The 21,909-nt window shown below is 33.3% G+C and overlaps 1 protein-coding gene and 1 long non-coding RNA gene across 3 annotated transcripts in view; one reads left to right on the top strand and one right to left on the bottom strand.

The window, feature by feature from the left end:
• LOC110384476 (arylalkylamine N-acetyltransferase 1) overlaps nucleotides 1–21,909 on the top strand; it is a 61,352-nt gene that overhangs the window by 15,834 nt on the left and 23,609 nt on the right. The window contains exon 1 of one of the 2 annotated variants that reach the window (XM_021345773.3): nucleotides 13,421–13,638. The exons of the other annotated variant lie outside the window; for it this stretch is intronic. Coding sequence (XP_021201448.1) covers nucleotides 13,552–13,638 — 87 coding nt within the window. The 5' untranslated portion in view covers nucleotides 13,421–13,551. Of the gene's footprint in view, nucleotides 1–13,420; nucleotides 13,639–21,909 lie in introns of those variants that run through there. 2 annotated transcript variants of the gene reach the window in all.
• Nucleotides 5,005–5,829, bottom strand: LOC135117942 (uncharacterized). The gene is made up of 2 exons (XR_010277267.1): nucleotides 5,363–5,829; nucleotides 5,005–5,257 (listed from the first exon to the last, which is right to left on the bottom strand). It is a non-coding gene; the product is annotated as an uncharacterized LOC135117942 (long non-coding RNA).

Here is a 21,909-nt window from a genome sequence, read left to right as displayed (position 1 = left end):
CTTTAACTAAAGTGTCTACTTCCTCTTTAACACACAATAATAACACTTATTTACAAATATGAATATTTAAGGAACTGTAAACCCAAGAAAATCTCAGTACTTGTGTGTTTTTTATACGGTTCAACTACAGCTTTAAGTAGTACCAGTCATTGAATATCGGTATATTTCATCATGATTTCCCATTTTCACGCAATCATCACTCCCTATGCATGCAAAGATGAAACCCTAGCCGCTAAAAGCTACAAACAAATCTACTTCTTATCACACAGTCATTAAAACCCGCTTAATATTAGCATTTTATCTGCACGATCTAAGGTGTTATCAATGACCAATTTAAAAATACAATTATATATCTTGCCGGAAACAAAAGTATAGACACCTGAGGTTCAATGCTATAAGAAATGCCAATTACTTGTCTTTGGGCGTTAAGAAATGGCATTTGGTCTGTGATCAGTCATTTATCTTTCTTTGCAAATACTTTTGACAGGTAAGTATTAACTTCCTAGTGTGATTCAGATGTATGGATAGTTTGATTGGCTGTCATACAAGGTTAAGCTGTCTAGTGTCTTCGGAGCTAGGTCATTTAGCACGTGGTTTGTGTACTCATGTTAGGTTTTGGAAATTCTTGGTACTATTGTGATTGCGAAAAGTTTGTTTTGTGTGTTACGCAAAGACCACTTAGCCGATTGAGATGATATTAGGCATGGAGCGGAGATAGACTTTTTTCGGGTCCTAGATGCAGATAAAGGCCAAATGAATTATAAATTCACGTTGATCAACCAAAAACATTGTACAGGCTTTATTCATAAAAATAAAATAAAAACATTATGAATGTCGTAGTTCGCGATAAAAGTGTTGGCACAGTTCTCCACACTGCGTGATATAGAGTGCTTTAATAAACTTTCTACATGGATGGCATACAGCAACAACTTATATTGTGAGCAATTTGTAAGGTTCCGTATATAAGACCAATTAATTAAAATATGGAAGGGCATGACACAATGACACATGTCAAAAAGCATATAAATGGGTGAAATAATCTTTCAGCGCGTATGCGTGATGAAATGAAGAGTAACTTCCAAACCAATTAAACGAAAATAAACCAACATTCATATTGATAAAGTGTCGAGGACAACCTTCGATCACAACGGTTAATATATTAATTCTCATTGAATTTAAAAAAGACTTAAGCAAGAATGTATTGTAATGTGAAATCAAACGTACGACAAACAAAAAAATACCTATACAGGTTGTAACAATTAAAATACGATTCCAGAACTTTGATATCACATACAATAAGTTAGTGACCTAAAAAGAACGTTATCTAAAATATAAATAGAACTAAGGGATCTCTGAAGTAGTGCAAGCGGCACGGGGGATGTTTTCACAGCGCTCGACGATGCAAGCCACGTGAAACAGGGAATGTAAATGAGAAAACATATACTGAGAGCTACGAATATTTTGAAGCTGCTATGAAAAAAAAAATTGTTACCTTTAAGCGTAACAAATCATGCCGTACCATCCCTTTGCTTGTCACATTTGAAATCGCTTTTGTGATTGATAACTTTGACTTTTTATATTTCACAAAGCTATTCTTACTTAGATGTATTTAATAAATAATAGTTTAAAAAAACTAAAAAACACGCTTTTTATAGAAAAACGAACTAAAAAATAGGAAATAAATTTTAATGAATTTAAATTAAGAAAACAGTGTTAAAAATTTCAATGAATATAAATTAATAATAGTGTGAATACAATAAATATTAAAAAAAAAGCGTGGGGTGCATGGTGTCAATAGTTATAAATATTTTATTGACAGATATGAGTACAGTGATTTTCATTTCGATAATATCTTAAAAAGCACCCCACGCTTTTTTAAATATTTTTTTTTGTATTCACACTATTATTAATTTATATTCATTGAAATTTTAACACTGTTTTCTTAATTTAAATTCATTAAAATTTATTTCCTATTTTTTAGTTCGTTTTTCTATAAAAAGCGTGTTTTTTAGTTTTTTTAAACTATTATTTATTTTCTACTTTTTAGTTTGTTTTCAAACTATTATTTGTTTTGTAGAATTAAAATTCTCTTTAGTATACAAAAATATGTCAATATTAGAGAAAACGGCTAAAGATAATTATTGGAAATAAAAATTAACATCGAGTCCTGCCTTATCGACTGTAGAGAAAAATTCTAGAAAATTTTAATTAATTTTCTTACCTTATCGACTATAGATGAAAATTATATAAATTAACAAAGGTCATATTTTGCAAATTGAAAAGCCTAGAAGTCGGTGTCTAATGGATGTTACTAAGTTAATTTTGCCACCGACTTCTAGGCCGATGCACCTAAAATTAGTTTTTTTGCTTTTAGTGTTTTGGGAACTCGGTTTAATTTTTTGTAAAAGGTTATTTATTTAAAGCTTTTCAGTGATACGAATAGTTGTCACTATCCATACAAGTGGGAAGTTCTCATCAATACAAAGAATATAAGTCCAAACGAGGTATTTTACATATTCAGTTGTCGAGTTCCCTTGACTTTCTCTGGTCTCCATCATCAGGTCAGCTCCAAACCTTAACTGTTGCAAAGGTCTTGTCAATACAAATAATTTAAGCCCAAACACGAGGTAGTTTACATATTCAGTTGTCGAGTTCCCTCGACCCTCTCTGGTCTCCATCATCAGGTCAGCTCCAAATCTTCACAGTTAAATAGTGCTTTTAGGCGTACACCTAAGTGTCAAGTTTTTACCCTATGTATGCCTACAAGTTTTGAAGGTTGCCCTCGATTTCTCAGGGTTTCCATCATCAGATCCTGACCTGATGAATATGGGACCAACTGGCAGCTATTCCAAGTCGAACAAAAAAAGAATCACGTAAATCGGTCTATAAACCTCGGAGTAATCGATGTGTATGTGTAACCTCCTCCTTTTTGGGAAGTCGGTTAAAATGGAATAATTTTATCAAATTAGTGTATTGTCATCGGTCCTCAATAAATCTACAAAGTTTGAACGAAATCTGGCCGTTTAAAGTGGGTCAAAATCGCGCCCAAAGAAGTCGGTTACATACAAACATACAAACATACAATCATACAAACCTACAAACATACAAACATACAGGTGAAGCTAATAAAAAGCGTGTAAAAAGTAAGTTTATCTTATCTTGAGGTTTTGTCCACTTCGCATAAAAATCTGTGTAGGTACTTAACTTTGCGTATGTAGGTAGAATCATCGGCACGAATCTTGAGCGCTGACCTTCGCCTGCGCGCAGAAGTGATTTATTAGCAAAGAACCAATACCGAGTGACGGCTATGACGCGATGCGCTGCGGGCCAATCATCGCTTTAGCCTGCCCCCGCGCCTCACTTCATACTACAAAAGAGACCCAATAAATTACTTCTGGGTAAAGGTCAGGACTCAAGATTCGTGCCGATGATTATATGTCACCAGCATGAAGCTGACCAAACCGTCATCCATCTTACAACAGTGCATGACTCTACACGTGAGAATCTATTCTCCAACACGTAGACACTCTTTAATTACTCTTTAAGAACATAAAAGACTTGAAACAAACGGTGAACTCTATAACTAGTTATGAACCTTTAAGAACCTTGTAAAATAGCAACAATAGCTAATGAGACGAGATTTCCTATTGAAACGCGCTTGTATCACGGAAGTTTATTGTGAGCATGTTAAGGCAGAAACATGTACAGTCAGCAGAAATCCATAATCTCAATGAAAACACACATAATTCCAGAATATTAAAAGCTGTGTTAGAAAAGTCGCTAACACAGCTTTGCATTCGAGATTCTCGTGGTCAGGTATTTTGTTTTTTGTGCACACACTGCATACTTTATGTCAGCCGTTTCGTTTGGGCTCATAAATTAGTATGAAGATGACATTACGAAGGTATCGGGTATCAGCTGGTCTCCGACCTGGACCGACGCGACTGAAAATTTTGATTGTAAACAAGATTTTCTTTTATTTTTATTTTTTTTGGCACCTATCGGGGCAACTGTCTTGTCTGCAGTGTGCGGATACTCTTACTGACTCTACATACTTTAATACATATAGACGGATAGAAAATACCAATTATTATTATAGATTACAGGTATGAATAAGGCTAGACCATGTAAATGCCTGAGATCAGATGAGGTATAAATCTTAAATTGACATGTTTATCCTTCCGTCTTCCGGAACAATAATACATGGTAGAACAATGTCGCCTAGTTGTTTTAATGAATTACAGAGTAATGAAATAATGGAAATTGCTATATACATAGGGCATTGCCTAGATGTCTAGCCTATAATTGACTGGGTATCTAATCAATCAAAATTGTACACAGACTTAGACATTCAGTTGTACATGGCTATTTGCATTTTAAGTAATCATTTACTTTTATGGGAATCAGATTTTAGAACATTTGCTATTAGGCCGACTCAATTTATTTATCTTATTTTTATTGTTACTATAAAATATTTAAAAGAAATAAACGGTCAGTGTAGATGCAACTCAGGTATTAAAGAAGATAAAACCTACGATCCGACCAATCGCTTATGTCATCTTGACATATCGAACTTTTACTTACAAGTCCTTCGCAAATTACCATAGACACATCATTTTGTCGAAACAGAAGTGCCTTCCTACACCTTTAACACATTCACTGCGGCGGCGTTAAATCTAAACTTTCTACTAGTGCGATACGAGACAAATGCTGCCCGTATCTATATTTCCTGATATGCGTTACGGCTTCTATTTTGCCGTACCAGAACCTGACTTTCAAAGCCTATACAGACGTGGAAACCACCTATATCAATGGTTTTTATCAACAAATCGATAGACTATATCCTTGTATACACCTAGCTGCAGTCGCCCCGGGTTCTCTGTTATACTTTGAAAGATACAGAGATTTTTCAAAATCTTTCATTCGCGGCAATATATATGCCGTACAGCGTAGAAGTGAAAAAATGCTAGGGATGGGGTTTACTTCTGGAATGATAGTCGATAGTTTAAAAATATTTTTTATTGTAGATAAAATATTCATATTTATCAGTGTTATATTATTATATAAATCAACATAATTATGTAACCTAATTATATAATATACATAAATATGTATTTATATTCTACCACAATCACACTATAGCGCCACCTAGTCCCAAATACATATAATGCATAGTATAGTTAGAAAATACACCCAGACCAAGACAACTAGACAAAGAATGTTTGATTTGTGTGGGAATCGAACCCACAACCACTAACTCGAACCCACAACCAACAGACCAATTTAAAAAAAAACACAAAACTATTAAAGGACGTGTATGAAACTTAGTAAGTAGGTAGTTATTCCACTGAATTATTTTCACACTTGACATCTTTGGCATCAAGATGATGATTTCCCCTCTCTCTCTCTACTCAAATCCAGTTTTTTTATGTGAACGTCTCATTGTAGCAGAACCGCGTAATATTTTTCACAAAAAATATTGTTAGGTTTTGCTTACGGCCAGCACTAGCGCACACTGAACCGCCGCGCGGACGCATGCAGTGTGGTGCGGGGTTGGGGGGGTACGGCAAGATATTCGCCGTACCGCACTGAATGAAAATAATTATTTTACTGTGCGTTACGGCAACTATTTTGCCGTATATTGTTAGTGTACAATATTATTATATTAAAAGCAACAATATTGAAAATATCACTATCTCATTCCTACGCGCAAGGGAACTTAGATAAATCGCCCCCGCACAGTACGCAAAACAAGGACAGCGAGCTACCGCACTGGCTGAGAGTCAAATACGGCCAAATACTTGCCGTAACGCAGTGAATGTGTTAAAAAATAAAAAAGGGATAATAAAACTGTTGTCTTTACTGTAATTTTTATTTTATTCGTACCTCTTTGTCACAGTAGAGTGAGGTGAAAGGGGTCGGGAGCGCTTTCAACGCGATGAAAGAGCTTTCAGATAGCGAGGGATACATAGTATCACAAACATAACAGATGAAAACAAGTAATCAACTGACGCTGGCAGTTTTAAATAGAAAATGAATTGATTTTGAAAATGAGCAGTTGAAAAAAACGTTGTAACTTGGGAGGTATTTGTGTAAAATATTCGACGAAAACTTAACTTATTCCCTGTAAGTTAAGTTCTCAATATAAATTTTTTTAAGAATTTATAGACTTTGGGCGGCATTATGGGATCTGTATTTTAATTAGACCACTACAGCTTCTCGTTATTGTTAAAGTTCATTGACCTCTACAACTGTCAACAATGAGTTCTGTTTCGAGACTCCAAACACAATAATTTATTGTGTAAAGTTGTCATTTATTGACAGGGAATAAACGATTGTCAATTGTTTTTGTCATTCTGGTCGAATTTTGAAAAAGGCGTGTCAATCTTTACAGCAGCAATTACTTATTTCAAGAAACGCAGTTCTAGAACTCATTTTCTTAAAGATTTTGACGTTGTTATTTCGTGATTCAGCATGGTCATTTAACAGTCAGCTAAATGGTCATTATTTTTGTGACTTGCAAAATAATGATTGACTTTAAACAGGCAGTTCTAATCGATTTAAACTCGAATACCTGATGTTTGTTGTCATTGCGTAATGTCCAATGAATCTCGGAAACGATAAATCGATTTCACAACTTTACTGCAAATCTCATCCAGATTGTTCTATATAAATTACCGAACAAACCCTTTCAGTAAAAACTAATTTCTTCCAGGCCATACTAGTTTGTCCTAAGCCCGATATGATAAACTAGTTTAGCCTAGGACAAATTACTTAGTCCTGAAATCGTTTTTACCGGTAACATATTATGAAAAAAAAATTGTAGATGAATTATAACTGTGTCTCAATACTAGCCGATGACAAGATAATTATGGTAATTTGACTGAAAATATTTTCTTTTATTTTCTAGAAAATCGGAACACCCGTGGGAATTTTTACAATATGGCTTCCCATTAAATTTGCTAGGATCTCTGATTCTGGTCATATTACCTATTCCAAGACTAAAGTGGTTTTTGTACTCGTATTACTGTTTATTATTCAAATATGAAGAAAAATAATAATGGATAATTTTTGATCAAATTTTCCTTTCTTCAGTTTTCATTAATTTAAGGTAGTTATTATACTTCAGTATCTGAAAGTGTTGTATGCCTTAAAGTGCCAACTAGGTATTATACGCAGTTCACCTCTAGTAAAATAAAATATTGAAAAAGGAAACTTAAGTTCTTTATTCAAATCTCTAATTCATCATCGCTTTATTTTATTTTATCTTTATACCGACTTGGTTTCTCTGAATTTTAGGAACGTATCTACCTAAATATATCAAAGTAGGTACCTACCTATAATTACGCAGAAACCCAATTTAGTTATTATCAGACTACTTTAGTTTTGTTTTTTCTTGCGATTGTATAATTCCACGATATATATAAATAGCCTGGGACTTGCCGGTGTTATTTAATTGTAGTAAGAAATAATGCTTAAGGAAAATTTTATTTAGGTAAGTACGTGAGGTTTGCTGCAAAATAAACCTGAATTAATGTAACTTATGTAACTAACAACGAGCTGGATTCACTATTAATAAATACAATGCATCATTAATAATTTATTTACTTAAATAATTATTTTACTAGAAAAATTAAGTAGCTGTAATTATGTATTCTTTTGTTTATTGAGAATTCTAAGTTACAAGTTTTGGTTAATTTATGTTTAATTAATAAGTATCATGTCAAATGAGTTATGATCACTATGACCCTTTTTTAACCCAGCAGTACCTAGGTACCTATGGAACGTAAAGTATGTAACCTGTCAACAACGTATATGTCGCTATCGCAACTACAAATATAAGTACCCGTGCCCGTAGCAAAGCACTCCACCATACAGCCCAGATGTGCGAGGCAATGAAACACCTTATTTCACTTAATTCACTGGGTTTGACGCATTTGGTGCACTTCTCAGAAAAAAATCCAAATCTCCACTCAACTTAAAAAGTGTCCCTTTTGCGAAGTGTGCCATTTGAGAAGTGTACCTACCAGTTGCGAAGTGCACCATTTGAGCATGATGTGTTGAGAAGTGCACCAAATGCGTCAATCCAATAGGCTAGTTTCCTAAAAAATAATAATTAGTCCGTCTTGTAGATTGTCCAAAATTTATATATATTATAATTTTCTTTTTTAAATTGGATCAGAACTTGTTAAGATATAGCGTGTTAAAGTTGAGTGTGACGTCACAAGTTGCTACAATTTTCAGGACACTGTGACGTAAAAGGCCCCCACTCCTAATTTTTGAAGTGTATTATCTTTGTCATTTTATGTTTAATTAAAAAAAGAAAAAATACGTATCCAATATTTTTTGATTATCTAAAAAGCGGACTAAATATTATTTCATTATTTCGACCCTGGACACTACCCTATTCACTGGACACACACACACACTAGCATAATTAAATAACTACAATACTACCTACCACAGCTCAATAAGTTGGTTAACCCCATATTCCTGGGCAAACCGCATCGTATAGGTAGGTAAAGCAAAACTTTCCGTTGCAATCAAAGATTTATGGCATTTAATGCTCTGATGGAATTTTATAAATAAGAGTCAGAACTTTGAGTACCCTGCTTTAATTCAAGCTATGACTAGATGTTCCCGCTATTCCACCCGCATCCCTGGATCCTTGGATGTTCTTTCCTGCATCTGAAAAATGTCGTTGGAGTATCTGTGTACCACATTTCGAAGCTCAGTTTTATCACGCGGACATGTTACCACCAGCGAACGTTGGTACATCTGATTGATCGTCAACTTATTTGGTTGATGAGTCCTGACTTAAATCAGTTCAGTTATTTTTATGTGAAACCACAACAAAGCAAGCAAGCAAGGAGATTTTTGCAAAATTAAAATGTATTATTTGCGTAAGTTAGGTGTTTTAATTAACGTAATAAGTGATCAAGTTGTAAGTAAACAAGACGTTAACTGAACAATACCTAAGCATTCCATTAAACTTGTAAATTGCCAGTACTTCAGAATTAATGGTGGTAAAGATTAATTTATTGATAATCAAAGAACAGACGACAAATCGTTAAAGGAGTTAATACAAAATAATTGTTATAGGAACGGCAAACTAAGTACAGTACCTACCATGCAAAACTTCATCATCATCATCATCTTTTTTTCCACTGTTGAACAGGGCCTCCCCTATTGATTTACAAGGAAAGGAGGTTGGTAGCGGTCTACATCCACCTTTGTCAGATCGTCTGACTTATTCATCATCTGTCAAGCCTTTTCCCAACTATGTTAGGGTTCAGTCTAACAAGATCCAGCTGAGTACTAGTAGTACTAGTCAGATACTCAGATGGGCCAGTAAAACATTCGTATTCAGTTACATCTGGTTTAGACTGGAAGCCAAGAGAAAAGCTGTACAGATATGATGACCAGTCATTCGACGATACATAAGTAAGGATGGGGCGTCACATTTCATCTTTTACCATTTCATCACGTAGAGCAAGATTAAAAAGTCGTGTCGTCTAGGTATATATATTTTTCTAACAATAAGTTGCAATTTAAGTTTATAGTAAAACACATACTTTACATTATATTTCGCAAGTTCTTGTTTATTATTATTTTGTAGGTAAATTAAATAGTAAATTGGTTTAATTAGATTTATATTTTACAAAAGTGCAATCGCCTGCCGTTAATGTTATGTAAATTTGTAATTATTTATTCATAGCAAGCAAAGCAACAAACATGATTAAATATAAAGCGATTTTATTATAATAATTTTAAATTAAATATAAATAACAATTATGTTAATACTGCACTTCGTAGATATGGTAACCCGGCAACGTTATTTATTCTAGATTATGTTTTTTTTTATAAAGAGCAAAGCGTTGATTATATAACGACAGTAATTCAAAATGCTACTAGTTCTAGTAGTCAGATAGTTGGGTTTCATGACGTCTGTACTTATTTACATATTCATTAAACTAACACCTCCTCTGCACCTGTCTATATTCTCATAAACGAATGTTAGTGACGTCCAGGTGCGGTTCTCGAAGGAGAACAACCAGCTGTTCACAAGTGTTAAATTTGCTCAGGCGCAGACAAAAGTGCACTCTCTATTCCATCATTCCATCACTCACATAGTCTGATGAGACTGCAATCCGACAAGACCGGAGGGAATCAGTCGATCGACAGGCTTAACGTAATCGTAGCGAGGCACAGGTGTAGAAAGTCAACACCACCAACTTTCAGACTCTGGGTGATGCTATAATTTTTAATCTACAAAGTGATGTCTTCCAAGCCCTCAAATTCAATTGCAGAAGTTTGCAAACACTAAACCTAGGACCAGTAACTCAAAAAGTACGGAACGGATTTCCACGCGGTTTTCCTTTTTAGGACAGTAGGTATTGTTCGAAACTTAGGTGTAGAAAACTGCAGCCTATAAAGTGAAAAGAATAGATAAAGTATACAAAGTATTCATCTTTTTTATTTGCCCAGCTGTTAAGCCGAACACCAGACCACTAATTGCGATTTTTTATTTTAATATTCAATTATAATTGCCGTGAAATAAATATGCTTTATGATCAAATTCAGGAACAAGCAAACAACAAGCGTACTGAACAGGTATTACTAATTAGCATGTACATAGTATTATGCACAGATGTAAAATGTTATCGCTGGATGAGGCACAACATTAATAAAGAATATTATAAGCAAAGTGCACCCAAAAATAAAAATATTTTTAAAATGTATTTATCATTAAATTAATCATTAGTTATATTTTTTTAATATTTTTAATTATTTTTTTCTAACTCTACATTTTTGTGAACGTAACTCTTTTCGGTTGAAAAAACGTGTAAGTAATAAGTAATTAATTTAAATTAATTGAAAAAAGTAAACAAACTCCAAACTCTTAAATAAAATTAAATATTTTAAACGGAATATATTATTTTCTTTTAATTAAAAGTATATTAAGTCAGAAATATATATTTAATTTATTAATAGGAACACAGTTTGGTTAGAAGCACAATTTCATGAGGAGACTTGTTTTACGGCGTTTCAGAATTTTTGTTAGATATGTAAATATTTTTTGTAATCAAGGAAAAGACAACTTATGCCCATGAAAATCGAATTTAAATAAGTATAAAAGCAGTATATTTTTGAAAACGAGAGTAAATAGGTAATTTTAGATAACACATATATTGAATTCTTATAATCCTAGGTCAAAATTGTAACGACATAGGTACATTATATGTAAGTGGGTCAGATACTTAACCTTTCTCTGTTTAACCAATTTTTACAAATTAAAACCGCGAACACTTTGTATGTACATACTTAATTAGGAAAATGCTTTTGAATTTTTCTCTATTTTTTTTTAAATTTTACATTTAGAATTAATATTTTTTTTATGTATTGAGTTAAATAATTTTGTATAAGTATTTGTCGATACCTAAGCTAAGGAAAGATTCCACCAAATGCAATTTTATTACACATACCCAAACACTTCATTCAGTACAACCAGACGTGCATACTGATAGGTATGGGTGAAACTGAGAGCAATACTGTACCTAAGTATATGTAGGTATATTTCTAAGATATCTATGAACATAGGTACAGTCAGCTTCAAAAGTAGCTGATCAAATTGAAATTTTCAAAACTGCGGAACATTGTGTCGTCGATAACATAGTGTATTCATCTACTCTATTCGAATTTCAGGATGTTAAGTAAAATTTTGTCATTTGTGTTGTTAAGACATAATGATTCTTTTAGTTTTGAAAAAAAAAAATTGTACTACGTACTTTAGATATTGAACATCCGGGTTTGCGGGATTGTTCTGAAGAGTTACCGCGGCCCTTGTACACCAAAGGCCTAAGAAGGAACATGACAGGTTTTAGTCAGTAAGAGTCTGACACTCCCTCAAGCTGCTAACCCACAGTAGGTTATTTGATGATTTCCCATAAAAAAAGATGTTGACCATACCTACTGGTAGTTCTATTTGCATCTTACTGCGTAACTATGAATGCCTCTGTTCGCATATCGATTAGTGCATTTAGCGATATGTTAACAATTGAATAATGTATGACTAACATATAACAATACTACACTTACTATGTTACGGTGCGCGCATAATATATGCAGATATGCTTTTCTTCTGTTCATCAGATTCCTTACGGACAATCGTCTTGGGATAAAAATATTAGAAAATTTAAAATAATGAATCGTAAAACGCTATGTTGTTAAAGTAAACCCATTATGATGTAAGGAATCCTGATTTTTTGGCAATTAAATATGCGTACAGTTTTTAAATTTCAATTATTGTGTAAATTGTAAGAGTTTTCAATTTGGTACAGTTTAGGTACCCTAATTTCTTTTTCAGAAGTAGACCTTCAATAAAGGTTAGAAGCGTAAATTATTGGCGCTTAATTTTTTTCTGAGCTAGGCACTTAGACCAATGCCAGCAAAGAAGCAACATGTATGAATCGACACACTAGCTTCCACTAAATGACACATTTTTGAATTGGTATATTCGGTCTGAAATGACACAGAACAACTGATAAGAATTTACTAGACACATTACTTCCTACTCCCAACTACATATTTTCCAGTTACGAAAAATGTAAAGTAGGTAGGTATGGATTGATTGGTAGATGATTGTCACTTAGGTAAGTACGTTTTGTCAGTCCTATAATTATAAATTAAAACATTTAACAAGCAAAAGATATTTTTACGTGAGAACTTCAATTAAGTTTATTTTGTAACAATTTGCGTGTAACGCTGCATTAAATCACAGCACCGATGCAATTTTGTAATAAATCCCGCTTTGAAAATGAATAGGTATCTGAATAAATTCTATTCAATGATATTCATACGTCAACGGAATAATTATTAAAACAATGCATTCAGGTCCAAAAGGATACTCGCTATTATAAGTTACTTAGTTTTTTTTTGTTAACAAACTGCTTGATTGTCTATGACTTCAATTACACTAACATTAATTATTGCTTATTGGCTTTAATTCACTTGTTATCTGGCACTATAATATGAGAAGGTACAAGACTTGGGTCATGATCCTTTTTCATTTTCTAAATGTCAGCAATAGTCTTGTTGTTCTAATCTACTTAAATATTCATTTGTTTCTATTTTAAAAATCAACAGCGCCTCATTTATCAAGACATAAAATAAATAGGTGCGCTGTAAACAATTAAGGAATGACTAAGATACCATCTCAGTAATCCGATGTCTCACATTTCAGTACTTCCAGACGTATCCTGTGCACGCTAGCTTTGTTTAGGTAGAACAATAGCTGAAGTGGAAAGAGGTCGCGTTCGCTTGCATACTCTGTGCAAAGTGGAGAATGAAAGGACCAAGCGCGGGGGCGCAATCATGTCTAGCTAGAACGATACGTACAGCTTTTATATAAAAGAAGCGTCGAGTTTCGCAACCATTCGAATTTGGAATCTCGGCGCGAGGGACGCTGGGACACGGAACGCACCCGTATTTGCGCGCGAAAAGTGACAGATCTAATTGTTCTATTTTTACGTACGTTCTTAATTAATAATTATGGCTCTCACAAGTGCTAGAAATATTGTGAATTTGAAAGAAAAAGGACATTTCGAACGGGAAAATGCGAGGATCGATAAATATACGGTGAGTTTTACTGATGAAAATGAATGAAATTGTATGAAACACCCACACTTAACCTACTCACATTCTAAATGTAAAAAAAAATGTTTCAAATATTTCAGAAAATACATTGTTACAATTTTCAAACGACTGAACTACAATTGAATTCATAAACAATGAATCAGAAATTTAATTTCTTACATCTACCCCCTTTCATATTATATTTTTGGAGAAACCATTTTTTGTTGTAACAAAGCCTATCCTTATTGAATTTTTCAACAACACAGTTTAATTCCATCATTGTAATACTGTAATTAATTAACCCCTTGAGTATCTTTCTACAAGTTTTTTTTTAACCCTTCGTGGACTTGCAAAAAGTCTTGTTCATAAAAAGGTTTCAATGTAGTACCCAAGCTAGTACAATTATTGCAATTGCAAATGTTTCGCCTTGATGTCCATTTAATTTGTCTCAAGATAATTTATCTAATATGTCTATCAATAACATAATAATTGATAACTAGGTCAGTGTTATGACTGGGCTGAAGGCATCATCAATTTATTGTACCTCTATATAGGTAAAGCTGTGGTACCTACATGAGTACCTAGGTGTAATACAACCTCTTTGTTCCTCATAATCTATTTCTTATTTTTCATAACTATTGGCATATTGAGTATGTACCTATAAATTACTAGTTGTTCCCCACAGTATCACCCATGGTCTGGGAGAATCACTTAAAACGTAGCCTAAGTATTTTTTGTCAGCTAGAGGCTGACAAAAAATACTTAGGCTACGTTTACGCTAGACTTCTTATCATTTAATTCGTTTCAGTACTATTGGCATGAAAGCGCAATAGGCAGACAATTGTTTTCGCATTTATGTTAGGAAGTTAGTTTTTTTTTTAGACAATGATATTCTAATATATTTTTAACGTATACATTTGGCGCCAGTCAAACATTAGTTTGTATGTGAATATGCAATACCAAAATAGACAATAATCTATCTGGGACATTAACTTTTATTTTTGGAATATTCAATTCAATATTCTTGGGGAATTTCCCATGTGTACCTACTTTTAATAGGTATATTTCCCGGCGAAAATATAACGCAACGATAATACTCCATATTTCATAACGTGTAACGTAAAACTTTTAATGTACCTATATCTTAAATAAAGTTAAATATGTTACAGCCTAACGAGCCATTTTTCCCCGGTTTCAACCGCCTCCCGTAGGAACAGTTGAAGAATTTTTCTAATCGTTTCTGTAGTTTCAGAGCCTTTAGGACACAAACAAACAAAAAAATGTAGGCAAGAACTACCAAAACTACTGCAGAAGGCCGCATATTTTCTAATTTTCTTTATTAAAATTAATCTTGTTTATTTTCCTATTAAAACACATAGGTAATTTATTTTCTTTTTGAATAAATAAACTGATAGTTAATTTTATTTGTGGGTAAATTATTTTTATTTTATCTAGGAGTAACCTTGTTGTTGACTCATCGACGTTACAATGCATGCATGTCTGTTAAACCGAATTTTATGCGACATCAGTAACATTGTGTAAATAATTGGAACTCAAGGATCCTTTCTTAACTTGAGAGTTGTTTAGATACACTAACATTTGAATCAATTGAAGGTTTAAAAACAGGATAACAATAAATAGGATGACTAGGTATCTATTAGAAAAAAAAAAACACAGAAATACGAATTGAGATCCTCCTTGCTACTCGCAAAATTTTACGTGGATGCAAAAATCCAATTCAATAACCTAAACTCCCTATAATGTTATAAGAACGCCTAAGACTTTATCTGACGCATAAATCAATATGGCTGACATCATAGACTGCCTATATCTAACAATTGGCATACATATCTTCAGCTTTCCTGAACTAGTGGCCTTGCGATGCAGATATCAACTTCGTGACAAGACAGACAATCCGCATAATTGTTTGTATGACGCCGTCTAATAAAAACGCAGTTCTTAGTACCTAGCGTCGGCAATCCGGTCCGATTTATTACCAGTTCCGGTAACAATGGAAATGTGTTAACGCATTAGATTGTACCTCTACAAATAAGTTATTTATTGAGATTAACTTGCAAAAGGTTCAATTACGGTTGAACATCCTCCAGTTTGGAGTTCCATAATTTGAATAAGTAAACTTAGAAAATTACTCGCACAACGAAAACAAGTCATAAATAAATACGATAAACATAAAGTATAGTTTTATATTCTTTGACGATAAAAGCGAAGATATAGTTAAAAGTATTGTGATCCTCCCGGTTATAACAAGTCCCAATTAAATTAACAAAATTCAAAATCGTGCTACAATCCCAGAGCTTTTTAGAAAAAGCCAACCCCAACATAGCTGGGAAAAGGCTATTCAAATGATGATTTAGAGTCATGTAGTGTCGCAACTAGGTCCGTGCTTGTTCAGCAATTCATTTAGCACTGTAACATTGAGGTTACTTAGGATACCTAAGTATTTGGTACCTATAAAGCATAGAACTCGCCGACAGTTGTACCTACCTTAATTCATTTATTAGTCGGGACGGATAGAATCCGGTTGTGCAATGTATTGTAATCTTATAGCCCGTAGAATATAATCAAAGAATTTAGATTTGCAAATGTACGTTAATAAGGATACCCTGGGGTACCTTAAGTATGTAAAAAAATTAATGAGAGTTTAGACAAAGACTATAATAAATACTTAATAAAAAATATAATGTATGAACACTTTTAGCGCCATCCTTTCGCGACATGCCAATGTGCCGTACAAAAAAGACGCTGAAAGTTCTACGATACCATTCTCATAAAACCTGAATAGACAAATTAGAATAGAAACCTGAAACAGTTTCGTTTAAACACGCATTATATTAATAATATTGCACTTCCTGCACTTCAAAGTAGTGCACTATTGCAAGTTAAGTCATCTGTGAATATTTAATTGACAGATTAATATAACTGAGTGAGCAGAATAGACTTATAGGTTCTGACAAACACAAGGTGCCGTTTTCTGCAATTTTTCAACAATGTTAGAAGAACTTTCGTTCACATCTTCATGTAAAAAAAAATAATATTCCGTTTAAATTAACCCCGTTAACCCCTTTTACTGTAAAAATAGGAACTCAATCAAACTTAGCCTGTTATCATTCATAGTTTTTAAAATCGATCAAACTGACTTTCCAAGCACATTAAAGAGCAAGAAACCTACAGTAGCTAGCTAGTACATTAGTGAACTGCAGAAAACTATAATTTAATAGGTACTACTTACGTGATATGCTCAACACATTCCACTTGATTTACCATCACGGTCAAGTTTACTTTACCTCAGTAATGTAATAAAACAATCATTTCAATAGCGATATCCCGATAGAAATACTTCCCGTAGCCTGGTAAAAAATGACTAACCTATGTTATTTTTATAAAATATGTTAAGTACAAAAGTGTATCAATTAAAAATATGAAAATTAAAGTATTAGCAGGATAACAATAACTAAGTACCTATGTCAACTTAAGATTTACTTAGAGTCGATACAGTTTTTATCCTGAAATGTTCCGAACTTATGATAATTGCAACTATTAAGCGAATCTCGGAAATAAGTGTTACTTTGGAGGCCACAGTAATAATGTACAGGATACTCTAGTATTGCTGTTAACTAAATGTTTTATGAATAAATAAATAATAAACATGCATCAGGTACCTAATACTTATTGTATTTGTTCAGCTCGTGCAATAATGTACAACACGAATAATCTACCTTCCTTGAAGCGATTATCGAAATTAAGACATTATTTTCTATACCATTATTAACTTAAAAAAGGGGGTTCTCAATTTGAGCTGTATGTTTATATACTTTATATTTAATTTATCACAGACTTTACCATAAGAAAACATGCAGATCATTATAAGAAAATTGTACTTTCGACAACCCACCATGAGCTTTTATTTGCACAGAATTTGGCATTTTCGATATTACAACATAGCTTTGCCCTTACGACAACATTGCTAACAACAAAAATACAAATAAAACACTGACGTATTCGATTCTATATTTAAAATGTCATTTACCATGCATTCATGTTACGTAATAACAAAAAAAGCTGGCCTGAAACACATTTTATAATTGCGTGGAGCAATTTTCTCTGCGCGCGCGCCGGTGAGCGGACCTTGCCCACGTTCAATACCAAGGTCCAGAGTTCGATGATCGCTTTTTCGCTGAACAACTATTGATGTGGTTTTGTAGCTTAATGTACTTATTATTAAGCTCTAGTTCCTTCTCCATTATTTAGGCAGGTGTACTTCAAATCTATGTACCTACACTAATATAAAGAGAAAAAAATGATTGTTTGTTTGATTCCGGAATCACTGAACCGATTTGAATAATTCTCTCACTATTATTAGGAAGCTACATTTTCCCGGGATGCGGGTGGAATGGCTACTTCAAAACGTAGGCACAGCTTAATATTAATTTCTTGACATGGTATGCATCAGAATAATATTAATGGTCACTCGATGACAGGCTCTGAAACGAAATAACTTATTTGGGAATTCAAAGAAAATATTATATGCAGGCTAAAGCTGACATGAAAACCGGAAGAGAAAAATCGTGGCGCTCCTTCATGTTGCATTTCTGAATAAGAGGACAACCGCTATTGGAAATTCTAGTTATCACTTTCCATATTTTATTTCAATATCAGTTTTCTGTTATCATACTACAATAATGTTCTTAACGAAATAAAAAGTGTTCTCTTTGTTTTGTTTCTAGATATTTCGTTGCAATTGTTTAGACTTCCACGTTCGATTATTAAAATCTGAATGCCAAGTTTACACTGCCTTATGTGATGATGATGATGTCCTCCTAGCCGATTATCGGCTACGGCGGCTGTTCTCATGTAAGGAGATTAGCCAACTACGCAGGACATATTATAGTGCACGAGCACTTGCGCAGACACAGGTGCACTCACTATTCCTTAACTCTCATAGCCCGATGGGACGGTAATCCGACACGACCGGAGAGAGATCAGGCGCAGGACCGACATTTACGTGCTCTCCGATGCACGGGTGTATCAATCACCAGCTTCCAGGCTCCGGGCTGCTTTGTGAAAGTCTTCTAAAACCCACAAAGCGATTTCGGCCCGACTCGGGAATCGAACCCGAGACCTCGTGCTCAGCAGCCGCACTTGCGACAGCTAGACCAACGAGGCAGTTACTGCCTTATGTAACAGTCGTCTCAAGGCCGTTGAATTGATCGGAAGATTAATTTGCTCTTTGATTGATGCTGGGTAGATAGTGATAAATTGCAATGTTCTGCGTTTGAATTAATAAGGTAAATATTAAAGACATTGATTGACCAAAAAGGTAGGAAGGTTTTAAGTATCTTATGAAAAGTATTTTCTTTAAGAATAACTTTAGAAAAATAATAATTAATTAAATTGGTTCATGGTTTATACTATCTTTTTTCGGTAATTTAACCAACAATTGATTCAAGGATCAAACATTAAATAAAGTAATTATATGGTAAAATAATTTATAAACAGAACACGCTTAGAGTATCCGCACACTACAAACTGTAAGTCGGCAGATAGTTTACATAGGCTCATAAATCAGTATGAAGATGAATGATAGTACACACGTAACAACGACCACGTATTAAGCTGGTCCCAGACCCTTTGATTGAATTCACGATTTTCTTATATTTTTTTTCCAACTATCACGCCAATGTCGGCCAACTGTTTAGTCTGCAATATGCGGGTACTCTAAATCGCATTTCAGGTTTTAAATTAAAATATATGGACTAAAAAAACTGCTAAATTACTCCAGATTTTTTGTTACGAAATAAATAAAATTACGCGGAACCTAAATAAACAAATGATTGTACTAGTTCTATAGCATTAGTGTCAAAATGTCAAGTTTATGTTGATTTTAGTGTCACTTTTTACGCAAAATCTACACTCTGACCGGTATAGTGAGCTGTTTTTGTTGTTATTTTGTTTAATGGTGGCTAGTGTTCAATGCGGAAATAGGCTGTTAATTAGTGTACATTGAAAAAGTGCGGTCTAGGTAGGTTTTTTGTTTAGACATATGACACCACATTGACCACGTGTAATCGTTACGGAAGTTATACTGGTGCCTGTCTATTCTTCAATCATTCGTTACTTAGAAATCTCTAGTCTAATCATAGCCTAAATTTAGATATGCACAATTAGAATTCTAATATGAATGCTAGATTTAGGTAGAATACTAATATTTAAATGCGAAAGTAACTCTATCTGTCTGCCGCGCTTCTTTCAAAATTGAGTCACAAGAGTCTGAAAAAAGACTTGGGTAATTTTGTCCCTTTGTGGTTAAGAGGGCTATCACAAATTTTCGCGAATTTAAACGTTTTATACGAGTTTTGATGCTTTGGATATAGTCACAATAAAAAAACAAAAATAAGATTCAGAAAGTTTGATCATTTATCTTGAAAGTGTATTAAATAAATATTTTAATTTGTCCACGTACATCAGTAAAATCTTTGTCTCTGCAAAGGATGTTTCATAAAATGTTGCTTTTGGGTATCTTTTGATGCTTCGGTACTCCGAGGATATAGCAATTTAAACATTTATAAAAATGTTCAAGATACAACTATATCTTGTACTTGGAAGTGCTTAAATCAATTTATTACAATTCATACAGTATTACACCAAAAATAATTCTATAAAACTGAGAGTTACTGACAATTTTCCGTACGAAACTATATTTTTTATCTATGAAAGTATAATCCAAATTCAAATAAAAAACATTTAATAATTAAGGTGGTATTGTTATAAAGCTTGAAAAAAAAATTGGTCTATTTAAAAGTAAAACAATATTTTAAAATAATTTTTGTTTGCAATGCAAAAATCAATATAAATCTTGTGACGCGCGGTGTTCAACTTTAGTCAGCGCCAGGCGCTTACCGAGGAGGGACGTATCGCTCGCTGTTGCGCCGCGTAAACTCGCCGGAGTTCGAAAAATATAGCGCAACCTACGCATCTAACACGTTTTGATACTAGTGAGTTTTATTTTATTTATTAGTTATAATGATCTGATTGAAATGTAATATACATAAGTATTAGGCCATGATATTCTAATTCGAAAATGTTATAGATTGGGTTCTCTTTTTTTGATGTTGGTTATAAAGAAATATGTACGTAAATGTCATCGTCGTTAGTTTCGCTGTTGCATAATAATGTAATTGGACTTCTTTGATTCTTGCAGGATAATGAAAGCATATTTAATTCAGACTATCAGACTCAATTGAATACCAGTACAAATAATATGGTAAGTATTTTTTGTCACCCGCAAAAGGTATACGTGACATATTTGTTTTAATAAACTATCTACATTCCTAGTTTTCATTGTTGCAGGAAAATGAAGATACAATACATGGAAGACGAATTATAGATTTTAGTTTTTTTATAAATCAATTACTTATAATTGATAAACATGGTGAAAAGTTTGGTTGTCGATTAAATAATTTAAAAATTGTAAACGATTACTTGTTTATTGTAACTCAATCGAGCTATTCTAGGTTATAAAATTCATCGGTACAAATAATATTTCATAAACTATAAAAACAATAAATTATTTCGGAAAAAAGTGGCAAAGTCTCAAGTTTGTTTGTGCCGCGTGGCGGTCCGCAGGTGTGCGTTGCGTATTTCACTAGACGCACACATGCGCAAGTGCTGCCGGCTATCGTCTAATTTACCTACAACTGAGCAATTTGATTTTGTAATAGCGCTCTTAAGGTTTCTCTGGGTGTGAGTGGAACTGCGTAAAAAAGTTTATAAATTTAAAAAATTACCGAAAGTTGTTTACAATACATAGGTATAATAAACTGCATTTCAGTTTTACGCAAGAAAACTAATCGTTAACATGTTAAAATTTACGCAGGTATGCTAAACAAGTATAAAAACTTATGTTTAGTGTTCTAAAAACGAATTAAATAAGTTTGGTTCCTAATTAACCTTAGTGCTAAAAAATTAATGGTTATAATTTGACGTAGTAAGTGAGAACAATAAAATTTAAATTTTGATTGTGTTCTAGAATGTTGTTTTATTTGTAAGTAGGTAGAAAATTATTATACCTAATTTATTGTCAGAAAAAAAAACATTTTGACCCACTTTTTAAATTAATCAACAGAACTTACCTACAAAATAACTTATTATTGTACTTAATAGATAAATCGAAGGCATACATTTTAGAGAATATAAACATTTTGCTTAATTATTAGGTATTATTATTTAAAACTTCGTGTGACTGGAGGGAGAAAT

The sequence above is a fragment of the Helicoverpa armigera genome, chromosome 16 (assembly GCF_030705265.1).
Source record: "Helicoverpa armigera isolate CAAS_96S chromosome 16, ASM3070526v1, whole genome shotgun sequence".
Classification (NCBI taxonomy): domain Eukaryota; kingdom Metazoa; phylum Arthropoda; class Insecta; order Lepidoptera; family Noctuidae; genus Helicoverpa; species Helicoverpa armigera.
The sequence above is the reverse complement of the archived record's forward strand: the minus strand, read 5'-3'. Positions and strand labels throughout refer to the sequence as shown.